The following is a 25,283-nucleotide window of genomic DNA, read 5'->3' on the forward strand; positions in this document are numbered from 1 at the left end:
GGAGGCAGATTACCATCCGTGCGGTTGAGTGTGCTTTTTCTTGTTTGTATTGTTAAAGAGTAAAGGTGTCGATACGCCTTATTACATTTTTTGTTGTCTTCAGGTCAGTGTTTTCGTTTTTTTATTCACTCAATAGGCATCGTACTAGCTCTCCTGCATAAATGCATTATAAACATTCTATTACTTTCATAAAGTCGTGTTTCGCTTTCGTGTTATACCGATTCCTTAGACGGGGGCATCATTCATGTTTGATGTTGTTTTCTTCACAATGGCAAGAATCTTTCTGAAAACTTTTTCTCTAGCGACATTCACTGTTATATTCCCCTTAAAAACTATCACAGGTCCTCTGCACTTCTTATGGATATCCTAATAAATATTATTGAAAAAATAGCAGCGCATGCAGTATTATAACTCGTAAATGTTAACATACTATCGCAGTGGATGTGACACGTACATTTCAATCGCAGTACGAGTGTTTGATTATGTGGTAGGATTTTGCAGATAATGGTCGTGTAGCAGTATTGGTTGAAAATAAATAACCGACCGTTTTCATCTTCGATGCACCGAAGGTATTAGTGCAGTTTATTCCTCGTCATACTTGATCACGACTCCTCGAGGATGATCTTGAGCTGACGTGACAGCACTGTACCCTTAGGCACCATCACTTTGTCAGCTGCGATGTAGGGGACGTTGCGGCATTTATCTGAGCCGGGTATGTTGTTTCCGCAGCTGGCCAGGATTGGCGCCTGCGCCATGCCGTTTATTAGGTCCATTACCTGGTCTGCCGCGGCTTCACCGCATGTCTTCGTAATGGATGCACGGGCGCACAGCGAGTAAAACTGCATGTTGCTAAAGAAATGGACAGACAAGAGAAGGTGAGATTTTTTAACAGCCGAATAACCGCCCAATGCACAGTATAATTTTGAGAAAAAGTGGTGGCTGCCTGTCCAGCCATCTTTTGAACATGAGCATTAAGAGAACTCGTTGCTGGTGTATAAGCCTCATAATGGTAAACTGCAAAGCGCCACTTAGGCACGAGATATAATACACACATGACACAAGGCAAGCGTTCATCCTGGGCTTTCCTGCTCACTTGTCCTGTTCGCCTGTCCAGTGCATGTACATGATAGCAAAGGGTAAACAGCACTGGTATTGTGCTGTTTAGGTTCTTTGCCCCGCACCTAATTTGCGCTCTGCAGTTTACGATTATGGGCGCTCAGTCTTCATGATTTCCACTGCGCGAGCTGGTGACTGGTGGTACGAAATCAGAGTAGAGAATATTCGCACTGTAGTTTCATCTAGTGAACCATCAATATCCGATAAGAGATTCACTATGATTTTGTGGTCCACAAAAGATTGGAGGACGCCTGAGCTTCGCCTTCAAGGGCCGATTGCGATAGCGTGATCTGGTCTGGTACTACTAACGTGCTTCGGTTCTCGGTGCATGCCTCAACCGTACCGTGCCAAGAGGAGAGAAAAAAAAATCTTTGGATTGTGCAAAAACAGTGGTTAAGTGCCCTCTACGCCATTATTATTTCTTTTGTTGATCATCCAATAGCCCACTACACGTTCGACGGGTGACACGGGAACTTACGCAGCTGTTCACTTTTTCTGCTGCTGATGATGGTTAATTATGTCTGAGTCCTTTGTTACGGGTGGGCCTTTGAAGAATCGACTCGTAATTCAATCCACATTTCTGACGCCTTGCGCGATTCTACACTTGTGCTAAGCTTCAAGGAGACTCCTTCCGCTACACGACATTTATATAGCAGTTTCAACAAATCTCGTGGCTCTGGTGTAAGACTCTCGCAGGAAGGCGTAGGCCTGCAGCACTCCTGGTTTCAGTAATCACGAGTGCCCGGAGATTAGTAATATTTATTCCATAAACATCGTTTTCAATCTTTTTGTTAGTGCACAAGATGATGATTTTTTGCTCAATACAAATGACGCCCACGCCGGCGCCGATGCCGGAATTTTCGTGAAACAAGCTGTTTAACGCTATGATGTCAACTCGTGTAATGGCATGACTAATTATGCATGGAAAGGTCCCAGTTTTCAACAAGTGTTTCCTCGCTGAAAATACAATAATTCGCATGACACATGAGCAAGAGAATTTATCTTTTAATAATACTGTGGATAAAGTAATGGGTGAGAAGCGAGAACATTTCCGTACATGCTGGAAAAGATCTTGCTCATAAAAAAAGTTACGATGAGGACGACGCGGCAATTTATGACGATGGCCAGGGCTGCGCACTCAAATATACTGTAGCTCCCAGCTTATGCTTTACACACTATTTATTTGAACGGCTCCACCTTCGTAATGTCAGCATAATTGGTTGCTACCTAATATGGTTACATTATATTAAACTCTGCACACATTTTTTTTCAACCAGCCATCGGCGTCTGCGTTTCAGCAATGACACAAAATTGCGAGTTTCGTCATCTTAGAGCGATTTCCAGTGGCCGAATTCACGTTTTTTTTTATATCTGTCCAAGATTACGGTTTTGTTACTACTCAGTAATCTTATAAACAATTTACAACCCCCCCCCCAACACTTATGGTGTTTTTTAAGTTAGTGAGTTTAGCAGTGCAAACCATTTGTTCTAACAATCATCGTGGCTTTGTTACAGTTTTTAGTACCTAGTAAACATAGACGCTAAGAAAATAGTTGCATGGAAAAAAAACAGAAATGTGTTGACCTACCAGCAAGCCATTTGCATTTTGGCTGTAGCGTTGGAGCCCACAATTGAGTCTAGCTGGTTGATGTACAAGTACATACAATGTGTGGCAGGATTCTGACGAATGCACTGCGCCGTCCGTAGATACACTGGAATCACAGAAACGTTAATTATGGTAGTAGTGGGATGTCTCGAAAAAAAGTGTTAACTGTACTGTATTTTTAAAAGAATAGTGGGCCTACATGGAGCACACTGCATATGTGCGTGAAGACCATTTTGAGATAACGCTTCTGCTTTAAAACATAAATTCAGTCGATCACTGCACAGTGTTTTCCTTTTTTTCATGCTATCATGTCGAGAAAGCGGCTGGCAGTCGTGGGTGGATTGAAGGTTAAAGAACATTTTGAAATATGTTTCATCTTGTGGAGTAATCACAAAAAAGCAAGGGGTATCAATGAGGAGCAAAGCTTCCTACGTAAACAATACAAAAATCCCACTGTTACTCCTTGTACTCGTCTTATTCATCGTAAGATTTCAAACGAGCTCCCAGATGATAAACGCTACAGCATTAGCCTATTTTTTTTTACTTGTCGTTGCATCGAGACAAGGTGTGTAAATTATCGGCGATTATCTGACTCGTGGCTCCATGCTGCGGCATCGTACTTGCTTCTTTTGCGCATTATTTTTTCTGGCTAACGGAGAAACCAGCCCAAAGAGCAGTTCCACCTGTTTGGTTAGTTTCACTGGTTGCACTATCAGCGTAATAGCTTTCTCTGCTAGTGTAGCTGCGTGTGCAACCGGTAGGGCCACTGACATATTTCCCCCTTTGGCACACTTTTTTTACTGCGTACAAAAACACGAGGACTGAAAAAGGGGCACAAACCAACGTTGCAACGTAGGAATCGGCTTTTGAAGCAACCCGTCGCCTAAATAAAAAGTAAATTATCAGTTTCTTTTTGTTTTTTTTTTCTCTGTATAATATTTTACGCACTGTCTAGATCATTCTTAAAACAATGCTTTTATGCTGCTAGAAACCACTAGCAATGTTTTGTGTGCTTAATTCTAGTGTATTTGTTCAACACAAGCCGTGCAGTTTCTGAAAGATACCTTGACTGGCCCAACGTGGGGCTGCTTCAAGAAGGTGCCCATGCTATTTGTCCCCTCTAAACAATTGTACTGGAAACAAAAACATTTTACGTGGCTTCACTGGCTTAATGCCCTGAAGACTGGTCAAGCAGCACACCTGGTGGTATAGTATTGCTATTTCATTGCCTGATTTAGCTACAGAACAGTTTTGCCAACATACTCAGTCAGCGCGCTTTGAATTTCAAGTGCATACCACTTGGTGAAACGGAGGTGAGTAGTCGACTTTGCGCATTTTTTGCGGTACATGCTCACTGGACGAGTTGTATACAGTTTCATTTTTAGTGGATTGGGTGGATCAGATGTCAATGGTGGGGTTTGCATGATTTCTGTGGCGCATACCCTCTAGGCGCTGCATTACGCTACGCAGAGATTAACGTCGACCACAAACAGCTCCACTTTTAAAAAGAAATGTGCGAACGCTCAAATTTCGGTTTTGACACAACGCAGAGTTTATTACGTGAGCTATGCCAGCCATTCAGCTTTCTTCATCCATAGCACGAGAAAAGCTGCGGTTACACAAGCAATGCAGAACACAAAAGCTGCGCCAAGGAAGGTGGTCTTGATTTGCTCATCTAGCTTAATCATCAGGCGAGGCAAGAATGGCATACCAGCATTCTTTTGCAGGTGGTGGGTCTTGCAGAGGTCTTCGTAGGCCACCTTAAGACCTTCCATTGTGGCTTCGAGGAAGGACCGTGCTCTGTCGGGACAACCCTCCGATTCTCGCAGTATGCAGCCTCTAGCTTCGACTACTCTCCTGAAAATTTACCAAACGAACTGCGTCAGAATACTTAGGCATCACTCTAGTAGTGAAAGTACAGTGCTCGGCGATTGAAATGTGATTTCCGTATCTCAAGGCTACTGAATGTGATGGTGGGGACAAGAGCATTTGTAATGCATGCTGACAGCTTCCGGTAAACACTACGTCAGTTTTTTTCTTCTCAAGTAATCCGGCGGAGCACTGAAATATTTCATAATGTACGCCCGCCTGCTCTCAGCAGCTCAGCGTGGCAAGTTAGCACAATATTTTGAAGCCACTGCTGGTAGGGCTCTGCCAACGCTGCCAAAAACGACTAACTAAACAGTGTACCCCTGTTGCAATTGGAATGTTTCGCGAACGCTATAACCTCGTTGTCAACTTCACTACCAGCAGCCACATGCTCCTCGTGTCACCTTTCTATCGCCAAGCACTGTACTTATCTTTATTCTAAGAACGACGAATTAGTAATTTCAGTTTGTGCTCAGTTCAATAAAGTTTCTAATTACAATGGTTATGGCTACGAGTGCCCGGGGCTATGCTCTGGAATGAACACGAAATGTTCACACTTTCTAACATATTAAACGTGCTTTTTTAAGTGAAAAAAAAAATAAATACTGCTTCGGAAAACTGGTGTTTTGGTACATACTGACAAGACTGTATCTTAACACCACGTGTGCCGTTATGTTGATACCTTGATTCCGAAGGGCAACAAAGAAACCTTTTTCGTTGCTTTTTTTTTCATCAAATGCGCGCTATGGCTTCTAGAAAGTTATTCCTTTTATCGTCCTGCGCTGAAAACTGTTCTAGGTATCCGGTGTATTTTGTCTTTACCACATGTGATGTCCGGCCGAGCGTCGAATTGATCGTCAAGTTGATAATGCGCCGGCGCACGAAAGATAAACTGCATGCGCCGTATTGAGCCTGTGACGCACAGAGTCATGCAACAGCGAACATGTAGCAGTAAACGTCGCTCACCCCTCGAATAGTTAATGCTGCTCTTTTGGCCCCTCGACAAGGATGGGATTTTGCGCTCTCGTTCTTTAATTTAGAAGACAAGTGCTTCTGAATTTAACCGAGTGAAGAATACTGTCTTTTCACAGTGCGCAAAGCCGGCGACTTTAGCCATGACGGAAGCATAGCCCGCGAGACCGTGCAGTGCTCAACTCGGCTGTCTGTAACGACTGAGCGTCGCGCGCGGAACAGCACGAGTGACATCTGCTGTCGCAAATACGCCACATCTGAGCATGCGCGGCGTCAATGAGGTGCCTGCCCTGCAGTTTTCACGCTTCTTTATCTCCGTGGCCACGATGGCTGCTTTGGCCATCGAAGCGCTGTCAACGTTACAAAATCAAAATAAGACAACAACAAAAACAAATGGTCTTGCTTCGTGATATCGTATCACAGTGACGATGGTTATATTTCTTCTTTCTTGCTTTTTTGTTTTTTTTTTTTCCAAATCGCTCAGTGCGCTTTCGACGGACAAAGCGGTTGTCGCATCCGCAGCGATAAACAGGGGTCAGTATTGCGAGGCAGTCACATCACTGGCACCGCGAATGCCCAGATGGGGCGTATTTGCGGCTGCATATGTCACCTGTGCTGTTTCGCACACGACGCTCCGTCGTTATAGACAGCCGAGTTGAGCACTGTACTTCACCGGGAGACTGGGCTAGCTGGAACCTTTCCATGATTCATGCCATGACTGGGCTTCGTAAAAAGAGCGGCTTACGTCGTTTCTGATTGTCAGTCGAGGGCCGACAGCAACAAGGTGCACATCCTTTTGATCATCATCAATCCCAAGACTTACGGGCTGTTGAAATCATTAACAGCTCCAGAACTGCCTTCTACGAAGAGTTTTGAAGTCGTCAAGAAAGTTTTTAACAACCTGCTGTCCCCGAAGCCATTCGTTACAGGAGAGCGAGCCAAGTTTCACCGGAGGTATCAGAACGAAGTCATTATTTGATTACGTCCCCGAGCGTTCTAGCTTGTCGCAAACGTGCGAGTTAGGAAGAGCGCTTGGCGAGTACCTTCGGGACCGCTTCGCATGTGGCTTGCTAAAAGAAGGCATTCAGCGAGTGCTTTTCATGGACGAGCTCGGAGCAGGGACCCTGCAGTTAGCGAAGTGCACAAAGTGCAAACCGAGTCTCGGAAGACAAGCAGAAAGAAGCTGTTTTTGCTGCGGTTCAGCAAAACATAGGAGTGAAGCGCACCCCACGTGGACGCAACTGGTTTGAACTACGACAAAAAGGGACACATCAAAAGAACTAATGGAAATAGTTGTAAGAGTTCTTCTAAACGCCAGGGACACAGATTGTGAAAATGCTTATTGTTGTGTTGCGGAAAGCTTAGACACCTATAGTCTAAGTGGCGTTTCGACGGCTAAGCTCGACCCAGTCGCCATACAGATGACTATCTTGGTGAACATGGCGCTAGGCGCGGGGGTGGCTGTTCCCATCATGCCAACGTCACAGTTGTGTCAGATCTTCCCTTCGGCTGCACCGAAGCGTATACTACCGTGCAACTGCGTACCTGCACAGGAACACTGATACGGTACCAGGAGGTGTTCTTGGTCAACGTGCAGCGGAATGAACGTTCGACGCATCTTCCGCTTTACGCCGTGCACCACAAGCGACCACCTCTACTGGTCCGACAGTGGCTATACGCTGTCTGGCTGGAGTGGGTGAAAATAAGAAACCTGAACAACCTATAAAGGCCATACACTACTCATATTAGTGGAAAAAAGGGGCGCTAGTATTGCTGGCAAACTACCAACTATTTTTCGAAGATGATCGCATTTCGGGGGATTGATTGATTGATATGTCGGGTTTAACGTCCCAAAACCACTATATGATTATGAGAGACGCCGTAGTGGAGGGCTCCGGAAATTTAGACCACCTGGGGTTCTTTAACATGCACCCAAATCTGAGCACACGGGCCTACAACATTTCCGCCTCCATCGGAAATGCAGCCGCCGCAGCCGGGATTTGAACCCGCGCCCTGCGGGTCAGCAGCCGAGTACCTTAGCCACTAGACCACCGCGGCGGGGCGCATTTCGGTGGAGGCCAAATGGTTGAGTCCCGTATGCTGTGTGATGTCGGGGCACGTCGAAGAAGACCAGATGGTCAAACTTTCGAGATTTCTCCACTACGGCGTTTTTCGTGATTATATCGTGGTCTTGGGACATAGAATCCGACATTATAAGTTTCGAAGGCGACTTAGGCCCGATCATGGAAGAGCACACTGCAGTTTTCCTTAAACCACTTATGAAGGCGAGGTTCCAAGATGTCAGAAATGTTCTATTTGCGTTGCAAAAAGACAATGACGCTTAGCTGTTTACAACGAAAACATTGGGGATAATATAGCGCGTTACGATGTCAGAATACGCTTCGCCAGCGGTACCCGTAATCAAGCAAGATGGTGGCGTTAGCGTGGTGGTTAGGGTTAGTTGGTATGACATGACGATTATTATAGCGCGAGATCAGAACGACGACGAAGGGAGAAGAAAATGAGTGCTAGCATTCGCCTTCTTCTTGCCTCTTTGTCCTCGTTCTGATGTCGCTTGAACTATAACAATTGCCAGGTAGCATAAGCATTTGCGACCACTACACGACCACCATAAACCCGTGCCTTGATATCGACCTCTACGCATTTCCGAAGGCCGTCAACCTATTGACAGTTTTGTCGGGAGGTAAGCATTGCTCGAAGATTGAAGAAAGGTGTGCGTGTGAGCACATTATGATTGTGTGAAGAGCTACAAGCAAAGCCTACATCGACATGATATTTCAACAGGTTTCAGTGTGATATTATGCTTTTTGTTCATTATTGAGTACCGTTTAGTATTATTCTGTTATTTAATTTTTCGCTGCAGAAATTATTGAAATGGAGTAGCCGAGGCAATATGAACCTCAATCTTTCTACAGCAAAACAGTTAGAACAGAACAGAACAGATTTAAATTGGGCCTATCAGCAAGTGGTCATGCCAGTAGTCAAAACAATATATCACGTTAAATACGCAGAAAGGGTTGTTGGCTGTTAATCGACTCACATTTAGAATTTCTTCTGCATCCGGAATTTTCTACTGAATTATTTACACCATGCTGATGGGCTTGCGCATGGTTTGATGCTACCTCGACGATATTCTGGTTGCGGGTAAAGATAGCAAAGAGCATTTCATAAACTTAGAAGCTGTCACAAAGACTCTTTAAAGAGGCGTGTGAGTCAAGAAATAGAAGTGTTCGTTTCACAGATTCAGCGCTGAAGGCATCTCTGCAACGAGAGAAGAGTTTCAAGTACTCCTCAAGGCGCCAGTGCAGTCGTTCATGGGAGCCATAAGTTAATACGGCAAGTTCCTTCCTTACTTTGCAATGATAGCACAGCTATTTTTCATGTTGCTACGTAAAAACGCCCCGTCGTGCAGAGATAAGCACTGCCAGGAAGCTTTCACCGAAGTTAAGAGCTTGCCAGCATCTCCCTCCACTTTGGCACATACCCATGCAAACTATTGCAGCTATAGATATATCATGCGACGCATCGTAATATGGTTTAGGCACTGTTTTTTTATGTTTTGAATTACGGTAGCACAAATACAATCTCTATCGCATCACGAACTTTAAGCAATGCCAAAAATATATACAGGCAGCTTAAGAAACAGGTCTTTGCAATAGTATTTATTGCTACAAAGTTTTCTACATTGATGGTCATTCATTTACGTTGTGACTGACCATAAAACACTTCAGACAGTTTTTGGTACAACAACCGGTATGCTAACCATATAGCACGTGTACAGCACCGTGCTGTCATACTGTCAGCTTATCAATACCCGCCTATCTTCAGACTATCAAGCGAGAACGCGGCATTCAATTTTTGCGGGTGCCTCCCACTATCAGTTGTGGAAGACTAAACGTAAGAACCAAAGGAAATATTTTATTCATAGCAGTTCCGATAAATACCAGTTTCAAGCCAAGACATTGCACGAACTACAGCTCTTTCGTAAAGTGATGGATTTTGTTAGTGTCGAAGTATCATCGTCTGTGTCTTAGAAAAAAAATTGAAGGCTATTTTCACAGACGCCACGAGCTTACAGTTTACCAAGGCTGCATCATCTTCGGGACGTGGGTGCCCGTGTCGGCAAAGTTGTGTAATTTGCTGCTGGACGAATTTTACTAAGGGCACCCAAGCATCGTGCGCAACAAGCAACTGGCGTGAAGCTACGTCTTCTGACCGTCCATCGAAGTGAACCTCTAGAACTGTGCAAAGAGTTGCGTAAGTTGTCAAGGACGTTGTTGTGAGTCATGCAAAGCACCCCTTCATCCTTGGTCGTAGCCACCAGCGTCGTGGCAGCACATACGTATAGATTTCACCGGCGCCTTTTTGCACGTAATGTTTCTTGTAGTCGTTGACCCGCATTCCAAGTCGTCTGGAGAGGTTTATGAAATCAACTACGGTGGATGCTAGAGTTGACAGATTGAGAGAACAGTTTGCATGGTTCGGTTTTCCAGAAGCGATTGTCGCTGACAACAGCCTACAATTCACTCCAGAAGAATTGAAGTTTGTCGTTAAGGGAATGGACAGTCGTCATGTACTTACAGCATCCCAGCTCCAAAGGGGTGGCAGAGCGTCTGTTACACGCTCTCAAGCACTCTCTTCTTAAATCTACTGGAATGGTCATGTTGCATTTGAGACTTCAAAGATCTCGCCTGTGACACACTCCCGCAACAACTAATGAGTTGATTGATATGGGGGTTTAAGGTTCTAAAACCACCATATGATTATTAGAGTCGCCGTAGGGGATGGCTTCAGAGATTTATACCCACTGGGGGTTCTTTGACGTGCACTGAAGTCTGAACACACGGGCCTACTGCATTTCCACCTCCATCAAAATGCAGCCACAGAAACCGGGATTTGATCCGGCAACCTGCGGATCAGCAGCCGAGTACTTTATCGACTAGACCTTCGCGGTGGGGCCAACTAATGAGTTCCTAACAAACTTGTTTCTAGGACGACGGCTGCGAATTTGTCTGGATGTGGTCAAGCCAGATGTGGGCGGAAGGTTTGCGTACTATCAATTCAAGCAAACTATGGCTCGCCCACGTCATGTTCGCAACTTAATGTAGGAACAGCGCAACCTAGAAGTACTTACTTCCTAACTACGGAAGCGAAAAAACAGGGACAGAAAAGAGCGCTGACTTTCAACATTTGAAGTTGGAGTGGGGCTCATATATAAGCGAAAAAAGAAAATTGGGCATGCGTAGAAGGTGCATGAACAACCACTGCGATACAATGTCAGCAAAACTCTTGTCTTTTGTTGAATGAGCTGAAAACAAAATCACATGTAGTTTAAAAAAGATTGAGATACGCAATCTCTTTTTGCAACAACGCACCCGATGGGTAACTTACACATTTACCGTCAAACTTATTTATTTGATAGGGGTCAATTATCTCATGGGTGGTCTGCGAGTTGTGCTTGCCGAATACCTCGCAACGCTCAAAAAGGGGCACGCAGCCACAGTCTTGGCTGTGGACTCCGAGGTGTCCTTTAGCCACAATGTGCACATTATTATTGTGCTCTCTTAAACGTTCGTTGAGGTACCTTGCGGTTTGACCTATGTATACCATTCCGCACAATAGCAAAATGAGATATACGAGACCAATAACACAAATTACAATGCGCGTTCTGCGTTTCACAGTGCATCTTTCTCTAATTGCAGCTGGATTATTGACCAGCTTACAAAGCTTTGAAATCTTTTTGGAGCGGAAATTACAACAGTGACACCAGCTCGTTTACCGATTTTTTTTTCAGCCGATGCGACACGTTATGCAGATAAGAGATTGCAACACAGTTCATAGGAACTGACGCGTTTTGAAGCTGAGCTTTCTCTCCTTGATTTTTAATTTGCTTCAGAAGTTTTTCGACAACAGCAGAAATCAGGGCGTTCGAGTAACCAGCGCTTAACAGGCGCTTGACCTGTGCTTTGAAACTGCATTGCATCCAGTGTGGGCATGACCTCTTAAGAGCGTTTACCAGACAAACAATAATGATACCCCTTTTCACCAATTTTGAATGAGCTGAGTGGAAATGTGAAAGGGGTTTACCACTTCTCGGTGAGAACAGCCAGCACAAATGATTGCTCCAAAGACAGAGTATTATGTCTAAGAACCTAATCGAATTACCAGACAGTAGCTCATGAGTAAGTTCCAGAGGGTACAAGTGCTTCTTAAACAAACCTAAAAGACTAGGGACAACAACTTCAAAAACAGTATCCAATCAATCAACAAATGCAATAAAATCACCAACAAACATACAGACCTTCACAACAAGAGACAAGTCAAGATCTTTTTGAATGTGGCAATCTTTATGCGCGAGAAAGATGTCACTCAAGACATTTCTGTCCTTGTTATTTCGTTTCCGCAGTAATGAAGTAACTACTTGTAGGTTGAGCTCTTCCTACATTCAGTTATATCCTACCAACTTGCCCAAGTTTCCCCACTTTATGATCGCAACCTTTGATATTGATCGATATGTGAGGTTCAATGCCCCAAACCCACCATATGTATCTGAGAGACACCTTAGTGCAGGGCACCGGAAATTTTGACCACTTGGGGTTTTTAACGTGCACCCAAATCTGAGCGCATGGGCCTACAGCATTTTCGCCTTCATCTAAAATGCAGCCACCGCAACCGGGGTTCAATCCCACGACTAGCGGCTCAGCAGCCGAGTACCTTAGCCACGAGACCACCACGACCGGGCATGATTGCGACCCAGCAGTCAGTGACAGAGTGATGGCTTGCTACTATTCCAGCAGACCCAAATGGGTCATCGCTGTCGTGGTCCATGAGGCAGTCTTATTTTTGTCTTAAACCATTCGTGGTACCACTCCCAGGGGCCGTTTTCCCTGGCACCGTCACAAGGCCCAGATGCTCGGGCGGAACACGAATCCAGACAACGAGGCATCACAACAGAAGGGATCGTAGTCAGTCCCTAGTGTTTCGACAAAGCGTCACCCAGTAAAATCTTCCGCTCCTAGCACCAGTAGTACTAATGCTTCGTAAGAGATTCAGACGGCGGGTGCAAGACGCTGCGCGACAAGAAATTGTTGACAACCAGACAGATATGAAACTGGAGTTTAACTTGTGGAAGTAGCCAATATAAAATAGGAGAGATAGTGTGTCCGGCCGCGCGCCGCAGTTGATCGTCCCGTCGATAATGCACAGGATCGCGAAACACATAAAATACACACTTCACTACAGCCCATGGCTTATAGGAACAAGGTCACCTTACCTTGAACATGTGAATTTCGGAAAATCAGAGCAAGAAAAAAGCGTAATATTGTATATTCTTGGTACAAGAGATGCCATTTAAGCGGTAGTGAACACTCTATGAACACCACAAAGTTGGAACGTTTGTAAGTGTGTTCCTGTGAGCATGATGCATTATGTTTTTCAGGATATCATGGCGCAGTCCTCTGAGAACGATCTATCTATTCTTGAGAAAATTCGAAGGTAGTTCTTTTTATTATAGATTTTGAATTGACAAACGCTATTGTTTTTGATGTTTCGAGCAGCGAAATTCCTTACATAAAAATTATTAGTCACATATGAGTTTAATAATAGTTATTCCCGTAAAGGACTATCAGTGCTCTGAGTGTGAACAAGCTGAGCATTCACAGAAGCAGAAATCCTACCGAAAGAGGAAGTGAGTTTCAAAAACACAGCATTTTCGAGAATTCTTCATAATAGTTCAGGTGCCCATAAAAAAACATTAAGTGGGCTTTTTCTCAATTATTTCTATTTGCGTTACGCAAGAATATTTTTGTGATATATAGCTTGCGTCGCTGTTACCATGATAGCAAATTTATGAAATCACACACTTCATAAAACGGCCGTCGTCACCCGATGATGCTTCTCGATTAATCCTTCGTTCAAAACATTTTTTTATTTGAAACCATAATGCGGTGTCGTGCTGTTCGTTGATACGTGCATGCTATGCAAAATTACGACGAAAATCGGAGGTATCAAGTATACCACGTTTTTCGACCATTTTTCTATCGCATTTCCGTGGGACAGCGCGCAGACAAGCGTGTGGTGCAATCAACTCCACTATACATGACGCATCGCATCACGACTCCTCCCTGAACTAAGGCGGACCTACAGCTTTCATTTTTAGTGGTGATGCTCCTAAAGCCATGGGGTTTGTTCATGCATGGTTTGTCCGCAGTTCCTCTACATGTCTGCGACCGGTTCGTAACCACTGTTGCGATCGGCAAGCCACCCTATGCCGCGAGCGCTGGGACAGAAGCAAGGCAGCAGCCTCACTTTGTGGCGATAAGGAGGAGCGTGAAGACGCCCGGCTGTTTTAAGGGTGAAGCTCCTTATGCCGTGAGTTGTGCGTCCGCGATGTATGTAGTAGTAGTCGTCATCGTACTAGGTAGCCACCTCCACAGCCGTACTAGAGGAGCGGCATGCGCACACTCTTTAGAATTGAGGAGGAAACCCACGCACGTTAATAAAAATAAAAGGACAGTCGTTTCTGATGAAATAACTTACAGAGACAAGTATTGGCGACTGTATCTCCTATAAAATTTGCCTTCAATTTGATGCTTACTAAAAAAGACGGTAACATAGGGATGCATTTTGAGCACTGTCGGACCAGAAAAGGTTGCCACGTTAAACTCGCAGGGCGTGACATCCTTAGATTTGGCAAAGTTCAGCGAGGTTCGTACTACAGTGCCTTGAAATAGCGGTGGTGCAAGGTGCGCTCTAGACACGAAGCGCAGGCCGCAATGAATATAAGATGAAAATATGTGATATGGTGGTGCTTAGATGACGGGCGGATGGACGGATGTATGGACGGACGGACAGACAGACAGACAGACAGACAGACAGACAGACAGACAGACAGACAGACAGACAGACAGACAGACAGACAGACAGACAGACAGACAGACAGACAGACAGACAGACGGACGGATGGACGGATGCACAGACGGACGCATGGGTGGACGAATGGATGGGGGGAGGGACGCATGGATGGGCGCATGGATGGACGCACGGGTGGACGGAGGCAAGGACGGACGCACAGACGGGTGTACGGACGGACGGGAGCGCGGACGGACTGTTTTTAGGGGCGAAGCTCTTTAAGCCGTAGGTCGTGCGTCCGCGATGTATGTAGTAGTAGAGCGTCGTAATAGAAAGAAGCCAACTCCACGGCCAGACAAAAAGAGGGGCACGCGCGCACTCATTTGAAAGGAGGAGAAAACACGCGCACGTTAATCATAAATAAAAAGTTGTTTCTGATGAAATAACCTACAAAGACGAGTATCGGTGACTTACCCTAATATTAAAATTTGCCTTGAACTTGATGCTTACGAAACAAAACTAGTAGCAGAAGGACACACTTTGAGCACTTTCTGACCAGAAAGCGTTGCTACCTTAAACTTGCTGGGAGTAACCTTCTTGGTTTTAGCAAGGTTTAGCGAGAGTTGGCCGCAGTTTCATGAACTATAATGCGGCGAAAGGTGGGATCTAGACACGAAGCGCATGGTTGTCAGGAAGTGCGCGCGTGCCGCTCCTCTAGTCCGGCCGTGCCACCTCTCGTTCACTCCTTGGAATGTGCGCTGGATGGTGGTACTTCTATATAATGAATATGTGATAAAAACTGCGAGATGGCGGTACTTGAAGTGTACACCAGAGGGACGGGCGGCTGGACAGACGCACGGATGGAGAGACAGATATATGCATTGATGAATGACGGACGGATGGATGGATGCATGGATGAACAGTTGGACGCGCGGATGAATGGCTGCACAGGCGGACGGATGGACACACTGATGAGCACACGTGTGGACGGATGCATGGAGGCACGGACGAATGCATGGAGGGATGCACGGAGGGATGGACGGACGGACGCATGGACAGATGGAACCAAGAACGAACGGACGGATGGGAGTGCGGACGAACTGATTGATGCTTCACCCCACTCATCAACATGCACTCAGTGGACATTCTGTGATTTTTTTTTCATGTAGAGGGAGGTGCGTGGTTGAAATTACTTGACGCAGCGCTACTTTCTCTGGTACCGGCGCGGAAATGCGACATGTGGCGCCTATGCGCCCCAGGACGAAAGGCCACAACGCCCAGTTTCCGCAGAAGATGGACGTTGGACTACCACGCAATGCGTCACTGACGTATAGACTATTGATGTTCACATCAACGCCAGATGACCAAGCACATGCCATTGGAGTTACCAGGCCTGCTACCACCGTGCGACCACATGGGTGGCCGATCCTTGCGGCGACACGACGGACTCCCTACACTCCGCTTGCTCAAGGCCTGATTCACCAGATGCGACAGCGTTGCCGGAACAATACATGTTTTGGGTTTTGTGCTTGCGTCTATGTTGGGAGCGACGCCGGAGAAACGACCCTCAGCAGTAGCGACATGATTGGGTGAAAACGTCGTTTCCTGTTTCCTTGAGCTTAACGTCAAGGTACTGCGAAAGGACAAAAAGTGGCAGGGAATGCCTGAAGAGATACATTCTTGTTTCGAATACTCTTTTTGTGAAAATGTGAATAAACCTCTCGTACTCTTCATTCACTCTTCAGTAGGGTTCCCTCCAACAGCAGCTCTTCGAGAAGGCGTGGGTCGCGACCGACTGCTTTGGACGTGAGGAGACCAGGGCAGTCAGCAAGGCCTCAACCTCAACAACTGGATGGCAGCGGTGGCAACCTGCTGACATCGGTAGTTCAACAACTAGGGATCAGCGGATGAGATAGACCTGGTGACATGACACTGCAATTTTGGGTGAGCGTTTCGTTTCTGCATAAAGGTTTGCCAGGTTTTCAATTTCTTGGTTAATATTTTGATTTCCTTGGTAATTTGTTGGAATGCGAATTGCATGTGTTTGAGCATCAATGAGGGAGTGGAGTCAGCGTTTAAAGCAGTGACAATGGACCGAAAAATTGTGTGAAGAATAGGTGTTGCCCTTGTGTAGGGAATTGGAACTAAAGTGTGATGAAGAATTTAAAAAGCATGTTCGAATGAAAAAAAATGGAAGTGGTAGTAATGCAAAGAAGATTGAAATCGTTCAGGAACTTGTTCAGAAGACTCTGAAAGAGGAGGAAGCTAAGAGAGTGTACAAAAAGGAGAAATATGAAATTGAAATGAAGAGGTTAGAGCTTTAAACTGAGCAACAGCGCTTAGCAGTTCAAAGAGAAGTGAATGACACTCATTAGGACAGGGAGATACCAGCAAAATCACTTCTTGAAACAAAGGAGTGACAGGGCACGAGTTGTGAGAACCTGTTAGACAACGATGCATGTGTCTACACGAATGGGATAATATAGAAAACGTACTCGAGGGAGGTATCGCTGGTCCAGGGCCAAGGACGTATCAGGAAAGTGTTCGCTGTGGGGCCGATCGCTTGTATCAGAAGCTATAAACGGGTTATTGCAGAGCTGGAGACATTCTTCGTGGCTGAGCACAAAACTGGTCTTCCGAAACCGCAGAGAAAAGTTAATCTTGAGCACAATGAGATTGTGATGCTTCAAAACTTCAGCAGTACCGTCGAGGAGCACCCTCTTTTAAAGGACACCCGCCATAGTGCGGATAATGAGATCTGACAGTACAAAACAGCAGGAGAAGTGAGAAATAATAATGCTGTCTGGTGTTTCGCTTAGTTTAGAGAGGAGGAGGATTGAAAGAGGAAGGACAGGGAGGTTAGCCAGTTTTCAGACCGGCTGGCTACCCTGTACTGGGGGAGAGGGTAAGGGAGATAAAAGATGAGAGAAAGGGGACGTTCAAAAAAAGGAGAGGAAAGGTCATCAGACGATCCACGACGCTGCTTATACAGTCTGTCTCTATGACCACTTGCCCGCAGAAAGCGCAACAACGCTCTCAATGCCTTGCGTGCAGAGGATGGTCTCAGCCAGTGCTCTAATATCCTTTCTTCCGACAATTGACGATTGTCTAGTCTATCTAAAGCATTCGACAGTTCTTTTCTTGGCACGCTAAAGCGAAGACACTCGCAGAGAAGATGGGAGAAAGTCTCTGCGCAGCCACAGTTGTCACATGTCGGGCTGCTGGCCATTCTGATTCGAAACGAATCCGCATTCGTAAAGGCCACCCCAATCCACAGAAGGCACAAAAGTGTCTGCTCAGCTCTGGTTATTCCTGATGGAAGACGGAGCTGTAGGTATGGGTCCAAATTATGAAGGCGGACGTTGGTGAATGCCGGTGAATTCCACTGAGCGAGTGTCAGTTCTCGTGCAAGTGATCGAAGCCTTGCAGCGGCGCCTGTTCTTGATAATGGTATAGCTACACAAGGGGCATCATCATGAGCAGATCGGGCTGCTTCATCTGCACGGTCGTTTCCATCAATGCTGCAGTGGCCTGGTATCCATTTATACGCTATGTCATGTTGTTTCTCTATAGCCCGGTGATGAAGCAGTCGTATTTCAGCAATTAGCTGTTCGTTTGGTCCATCACGATATGGCGAGGCAATGCCCTGGAGGGCTGCTTTGGAGTCGGAGAAGATTGACCATGTCTGTTGCGGTTCTTCAACTAGGAACTCCAGAGTGGCACGAATGGCGGCGAGTTCTGCCGCCGTGGATGATGTCAGATGCGAGGTCCTGAACTTTATCGTGGTGGATTTCTCCGGAATTACCACTGCGCCTGTTGAACTTGTTGAAGTGACCGACCCATCCGTGTAAATGTGAATGCGTCCACTGTGTTTCTCATGCAGAAAGAGTAATGTTGTTTGTTTTAGGGCCAAGTTTGACAAAATTTTCTTCTTTTGCATTGGTGGTTGTCAGGGCTTCCAGTGGATGTAGACACCATAATGGTAACGACGGTCTTGCTGCGTGCGTGAAGTTCGTGGGAATCACCGTTCGATGTGGGGCGATAATAGAACAGAACGCAGATTGTGGCCTGGAAGTTGGAAGGGAGGCGAGGTGATGCGATTGCATCCGGATGGCTTGTCTTAAGTGCGTTCTTAAAGCATTGACACGAATGTAGGTTGTGATAGGGTGTTCATGAGCGATATCGACAGTTGCTGCTGAGGATGCGCATCTCAGAAGCCCGAGGCATATTCTCAGTGCTTGAGCTTGTAATGACTGGAGGCCGCGTACGTTTGTTATGCGGGCCTTACCAAGCACAGGTAGGCTGTAGCGCATGAAGCCAAGAAAAAGTGCAGCATGCAGTTGAAGCATGGCTCGTACAGATGCACTCCATTATTTTCCCGCAAGAAACCTTAGGACGTGGGTGATTATGGTCAGTTTCTCCTTCATGTGAATGATATGAGGGCTCCAAGACAAGTCACGATCTATTATTACTCCCAGGAAGCGGTGGGTCTTTTGATAGCTGATCGTGTGTCCATTAATTCTGATGCGGTATGGCATCATTGTCTTGCGCGTGAATGCAACCACTGAGCATTTCTCAGATGACAGCTCCAGTCCTCGTCCTTGAAGGTAGTTTGACGTCAGTGTAGCCGCTGTCTGAAGCCTGGCTCGTACGTGTATACGCGTGACCCCTGATGCCCAGATGCAGATGTCGTCCGCGTACGTCGACAGATGTACAGAGTGTGGCAGGACGTCAGCGAGGCCAATGAGCGCAAGGTTAAAAAGTATGGGGCTTAGGACCCCACCTTGAGGTACGCCGTGATAAGTATGATGGTGCCTTGTGGCATCATCTTCTGTCTGAACGAATAAGGTTCTGTCCTTCAAATAGCTGTAGATCCAATTGTAAACGCGGTCTACTAATCCAATGCAGCTCAAGGCGTCCAGGATGGTTTCATGTAGTACATTGTCATATGCAGCCTTAATATCCAAGAAAAGTGCCGCTGATAATCTCTTTAGGCTTTTCTGCTGTTGTACAGACGTAACAAGATCAAAAACATAGTCTACGAAAGACCGTCTACGTCGAAAGCCGGTCAAAGCATCGGGGTATATATTGCTATGTTCCAGGTACCACTCCAGGTGAGTCAGCACTATTCTCTCCATCACCTTTCCAAAACAGCTGGCAAGTGCGATGGGTGATAGGAGGCCATGTCCAGAGGCGATTTGCCTGGTTCGAGGAGGGGCACAAGGCGGCTGCACTTCCACGAAGGAGGAACCAAACCGTTGCTCCACGAGTCATTGTATGCTGCTAGAAGGGCACGCCGAGCTGTTTGTCCTAGGTTAGCAAGGGCCATGTAAGTGACTCCGTCGGGTCCAGGCGATGACGAGCGCTTGCATGCTGCCAAAGCTGCCTGAAGCTCCTCTAGAGAAAACATATTGTCCATCCGAGTGTCTCTGGACACTTAGTTTAGATAGGCTTTTGCAAGTGGACTGAGGCTCACCAAGGGGTGAGCAAGAGAAGGACCCTAGCCTTGGGCGTTTGCGAATTGCATTCAAGGAAGTAATAGCTATAAACGTAACGTCATTATCCATAGAAAGCGTTCAGAGAGAAACCTAGACAGCACTGGTTGCTAAGATCAGATTTCTTCCAGTAGCCTGAAAGTTTAGCGGTGAGGTGGAGGTGCTTCAGAAATTGTGCAGCTCTCTGGCATCTGAAAAAATGCAAATGTGAGGATGTCTGAGAACAATAGGTCCCCGATGACGGGTAGCTTCGCGGGTATTATCGTGAAATGGGCAACTGGGAAGGATAGTTGCGGAAACAGCCGCAAAAGAGTCTGGTGCAGTTCACGCAGCAAAGACTTTCGACAGACTGCTCCCTGCAGCCAAAAATATCGGAGCATGACAACCTCAACACGTTAATCAGAAAGGCCATCAAGAGAGCTTTCGAGGCTTATCATGTACACAAGCACGGAGAGACTGTTGCACAACCCACTGATGCAGACTGATGCACAACCCACTGGAAGAAATTGAAGAGGCACAGGAGAGGGCACAATTCGTTAGGCGGTCCACCACGCGTTTCGGTAGAAACATCCTGCGGGAGCTGGGGATTCCACCGATAGAAATCAAGTCTCACTTCTGCAGCATTCCTCGTCAACAACGAGAACAAATCACAGTTGTCCCCATCCCACGAAATGTCCACCCCGAACATAGCGAGGGTAGAAGATGGGCCAGGGTAAAGGCTCTACTACAAAGGGCTCAAGAACATACCGGGTACTGCTCTTTTGTCGATGCGGCCCGATATTCCGAGGAGAAGGTGCATGCGGCAGTGAGAATCAACCGCGAGGGTGCTATCACCAACTCGACAACGGTCTGGATCATGGTGGCTGAAATAGCAGAGCAAGTGGCGATTGTGTTGACCTTGCTGGATAACAGGAGGTCAACAATTTACAGCGACTCGAGATCAGCGGTCCGAACATTTTCTAAGGGAACTATTTCGGAAATAGCTTTGCAAATTCTTCGGGACAAATACATCAAGCCACACACACTTGTTTGGTTCCCAGCTCATATGGAACGCATTGAGGGAGCCCCGCCCAATCTCAACGAGTCATGCCACATAGCTACATGAGGACGACTAAACCGCGTAGCTATCGGGGGGCGCGGCGCTGATGTCTTGGAGAACCGTGACCTTCCATCTCGTATAATGAATTCACAAAACATTTTTACATGGTGCGGAGACAATATTCTCTACCGCACAGAAAACTAAGCAGATCTCAGGCTCTGACACTCGGGCTTCTTCAGGTCAGGGCGTACCCTAATGCCACGCTATTGAACAAAATTTATCCCGAAATACAGCCAACTAATCCATGTTCCTACTGCCACAATATAAGCTAGCTTGGAACTGCTCTGACGATGCTCCGCATTCCGCTGTGGGGAAGTCACCACGTCGTCCAAATGGGAGGGTGCTATTGCAAGCTCCGGACTTGAACAACTGTTATGGGCAGTCCATCAGGCCCACGGCGCAGCAGAGACACTTGGTCTTTCTGTTCCGACATGAGAGCGGCCCCACGTCAGAGCACGCGCTATCTAAAGAACGTCTATTGACGTGTGGGGTCAGGTAGAATCGGCTAGAGAGGCGCATTGTCGAAAAACAAGATGCATCTGGGCGACAAAAAGCCACAGTAGAGGGATGCTACGCAGGAACTATAGTAGAAAGGAAGGGGCAATAATTGTTCTTGCCCAATGCTTCTGGCTTTCCTTTCTCAGAACAGGAGGAACGTGACCTAAGGGCCGAACAAAGCATGGTAGCAGAGAGCGAGCAAAGGTGATGTCCTCTGTAGCTGCGGGCCAACTCGAAAGTCGCCAGGACCAAGGGATCGTGGGGTGCGATTAAGAAACATGGCATGGTCCGGCCGGTTGTTTCGCATGCGTGCATAAAGGAAGCTTTGTATGACAAGGTTGAGCTCAACTTCAGCAAGTACGTTGTTTTTTTAAATGTGGAGCAATGTTTAAGAACAAAAGCCACATGGCACTGAAGTCTGATGACAGCATTGCAGGCGCACTGATCATTAAGGATAGTTTATTCAGAAAGCTTGAAAGCGCTAAGCCTGTGTGTTTTTCTGGTACTTTAAGTTTTCATCAAATGTTGATTACAAGATGATTATCTTGTCACTAACGTTTCGAAGTAATGGGATAGATCATTTCGAAGAAGATTTTAGAATTAAAGCAAATTATGCAGCGAAATGAGTGACAGTCGTAAGCTTTCGAAATATGGTTACTACCAGACTTGTTTGTTCTGTTTTGAACTTTTTACTATTTTGGTTTTGGAATGTTTTCTTTCGGTATCTCGGCTACCGGGTATGGTTTGGCCAACGTCTTGTATGTTTTATTTTTAAAGCAATGTATAATTTTTCTCTAAAGGTAAGCGCTGCGCGGTTTGCAAAACGACACGTATCGGAGTGTGTGCCAGAAAACTTCCTATACGAGTGGGTGAAGGATGACGCTAGTTGGTTTTGAGGGAGCAATAAGAAGCAAGAATATGGCTTAGAAGTTTTCCAGGGTCCATGCGGAAACTTTTTTTTTGCTTATTATTTTAGTTGCATGCGTGCTTTGTGGACGTGAGTAGTCTGGAGTTTAGGCGCTCAGAACAGCTTTTGTGTGTTTCATACTGGGGGCGATTGGTTTATCATAAGACTAACGAGATGGGCATGTTTGCAGGCAGGTTAACCCCCTATGTTTTAGTATTGATGTTTGTGTGTGATCGGATAAGCCGAGAATTGCGACAAGCGTAAGTTCAAAGACGGTGAAGTTACGTAAAGAGAATGTCACCTGGAGATGTCGTTTTCTTTATTGGTCTGTAGTAGTTGCCGAACATTCACGTTTTCCATGTAAAATTACAATGTTTTCGTCAGTTTTTTTTCTTAATTTTTGTTAATTATCGCTTAATCTAAAGCACTTTTGGACGGCTTTGCTAAGGAAGGGCAGGCACTTTACATTCTTGTCACATTATTCACTCGCATTTATCACCATCTTCAGTTATATTAGCGCAAAAAACAACCTATCATGAACAGTATAAAGGCTTTCTAACGCAGAGATTGGGACTACAGACAACCCTCGTTATTCTTAAAAGCGCACAAAAGGGTGCTTTACTCTTCATTTGTTGGGCACATTCCCTGAATATTGTTCGTCGTCTGAAACTTTCACGTTAGCTCGTTTACCAGCCCCTTCATCATTTAGTATGTAATCGGGGACACAACAACAACCTAAGTCTCAAATTAAGTCTGAATAAATGAATCATGTCCCTAACTCAGTTTTTTTTTTCTGTAAAGGGTAGTAACTACAGCACTTAGGATATACAGACTAAGCAACACAAAACCTTAGTTATCTTGAATTTGGTCGGCATCTGGTAAAGGAAGTTGATAATTTTATTCTGCACTTCGTTCAAAAAAATGTGTGACTGCAGTGTCTGCATCAAAGCATTGAAGTTCGCAAGATTTTCCGCATACTTTTTCCTAGTGATGGCCCAAGGGCTGCCTGATAGCTCCGCAGTTTATTTGAAGCGGCAGGGAGAAGTTATTTCTGCAGCGTTATAAGGCATCAAATTGGCTAGCGACAACCTACACTTATATCGTTACACGGAAAATTTCTTCAGATAAATCAATATTTAATCAATTATTTTATAATAATAATTTTATTATTATTTATATGATCAATTGGTTTATTGTTTTATTGAAGGTATGTCGAGTGCTCCTAAGGTTAGCTTCATACGTCATACATATGAAATACGGCAATGTTATTGCCACGTATGAAACGACTCAATCCGAAAATTATTTTATCGAAGATGAACACCCACGCGTTTAGACTTTGGTTAACATTAGAGCACGCCAGGTGCTTAAAATCAATCCGCAATGCACCACAACAACGTACCTAATGGTGTCGTGCTTATGGCACGTAAAACCCCAGAAACTAGTATTACTGAAGGCATCGAGACAAAACGTCCGAGGATACAAACGTGCAGAAGTGCGACAGCTGCTCTGCGCTCAGCGGAAGGAAGGCCGGGTCCCCCTTGGAGCTGTCGTACACGCCCTTCACGCATCGGTCCACGTTCTCCGGTTGGCACGCGTCGGCAGCAAGAAAGGCCGACAGCACTTGGGATGGACAAAGTCAAGAGAAAAAGAGCGTAAAGGTCTTGTTTATGAGGGCTCTTTCTGACGCGAATGGTAGTTACTGAAATGTAATGAACGATAGTACCGTGCAATCTACTCGAAGAAAGCTAACTCTCTCTACATAGATGTGTCACCCAAAGGGAAGACAGACATATGCTTAGAAAGTTATTTGTTTAACGATTGAAGAATGTAACAGACTTTAATAAGTTATACCCTGCTAAAACAAAACAAATGTGCCAGCACATTGTGTGGACAGCTGGCCCCTGCTATCGATAAGAGTTTATCGAGCCATATTATTAAACTATTCCTAATTACTCACCTGCTGCAGTAAGAACGGTGAATGAGATGGACATCGTCTTATTCGCCACCCTCCGATCGTCCTCTACAGGCACGTAGCAAGGCGTCTTCTGTGTAGCTGAAGGCTGCAGACTGACAGCGAGCGCTTCCAAGCGAAACTGCTCGCACGAGCTGCCGGTGAAGTAACACGAGCCCGCGGAAGTCGATGCCAGAGAAAGTGTGATACAATTACCGGAATAAGCGATGTACCTGTACGGCAGTCCTCGCACAGGCTGCGGCGGCCATAGCGTAGAGTTGTTGAACAGTGGCCATAGCGTAGAGCTGTTGAACCTTTCGTACCACACTCATTTGTTGCTTTACATGTTGAAGTATACAAAAATGTACCGCCAAAGGTTCCCGTCTTCTACGCAATTGGTCTGTTCAAATGTTTCTTTTCTTTTTTTCCCCATTTCTCGCAACATTTATTTGTCCCATTCATAGTCGAAAATTCTCCCATCCAAAACATTGGTTTGCATTTCTCCTCAAAAGTGTACCCGCAATAAACACGTGTTTTAAAGTAGTATTGTTCATACATATTTTCAATATTTTTTGAACAGAGGAGTCTGCCTGCTCAGATTTGGGTGCACGTTAAACAGACCTAGGTGGTCGAAATTCCCGGAGCCTTTCACTATGGCGCCTCTCACAATCATATGGTGGTTTTAGGCCATGAAATTTCACATAGCAACAAATCACTCATTGAACAGATGAGTGAATACATAGAAAATCACCTCAGATTCCCCCCCCCCCCATGAACTATTTTAGCGCACTTTTTAATTTATTTAACGTTGTAGTTCCTTTCAAGAGAAATGTCCTTATTGCTTTGCAACCACTCATTACTCATATTCGTAGGTGCTATATCGAAAAATGCCACGAAGA

At 45.6% G+C, this 25,283-nt stretch overlaps 1 protein-coding gene across 1 annotated transcript; it reads right to left on the reverse strand.

Annotated features, from left to right (window-relative positions):
* Positions 1-546: 546 nt before the first annotated feature.
* Positions 547-24,530, reverse strand: LOC119171531 (uncharacterized). Its single transcript, XM_037422308.2, has 5 exons — positions 24,391-24,530; positions 23,918-24,053; positions 4,434-4,579; positions 2,705-2,828; positions 547-849 (listed from the first exon to the last, which is right to left on the reverse strand). Exons 1-5 carry the CDS (start codon positions 24,422-24,424, stop codon positions 603-605), a joined length of 687 nt encoding a protein of 228 aa, XP_037278205.2. The 5' UTR covers positions 24,425-24,530; the 3' UTR covers positions 547-602.
* Between the last annotated feature and the right edge of the window lie 753 nt (positions 24,531-25,283).

The sequence above is a fragment of the Rhipicephalus microplus genome, chromosome 4, assembly GCF_043290135.1.
Source record: "Rhipicephalus microplus isolate Deutch F79 chromosome 4, USDA_Rmic, whole genome shotgun sequence".
Taxonomy (NCBI): Eukaryota; Metazoa; Arthropoda; class Arachnida; order Ixodida; family Ixodidae; genus Rhipicephalus; species Rhipicephalus microplus.

Excerpts from the sequence above, each read along its gene's own strand:
- LOC119171531 (XM_037422308.2), bottom strand. The coding sequence starts at position 24,424 with ATGTCCATCTCATTCACCGTTCTTACTGCAGCAG. Across the intron at positions 2,829-4,433 it reads CCACCTGCAAAAGAATGCTG|TGTATCTACGGACGGCGCAG; the intron begins GTATGCCATTCT and ends CTGTGATTCCAG. Across the intron at positions 850-2,704 it reads AAAATGCAAATGGCTTGCTG|CAACATGCAGTTTTACTCGC; the intron begins GTAGGTCAACAC and ends CCATTTCTTTAG.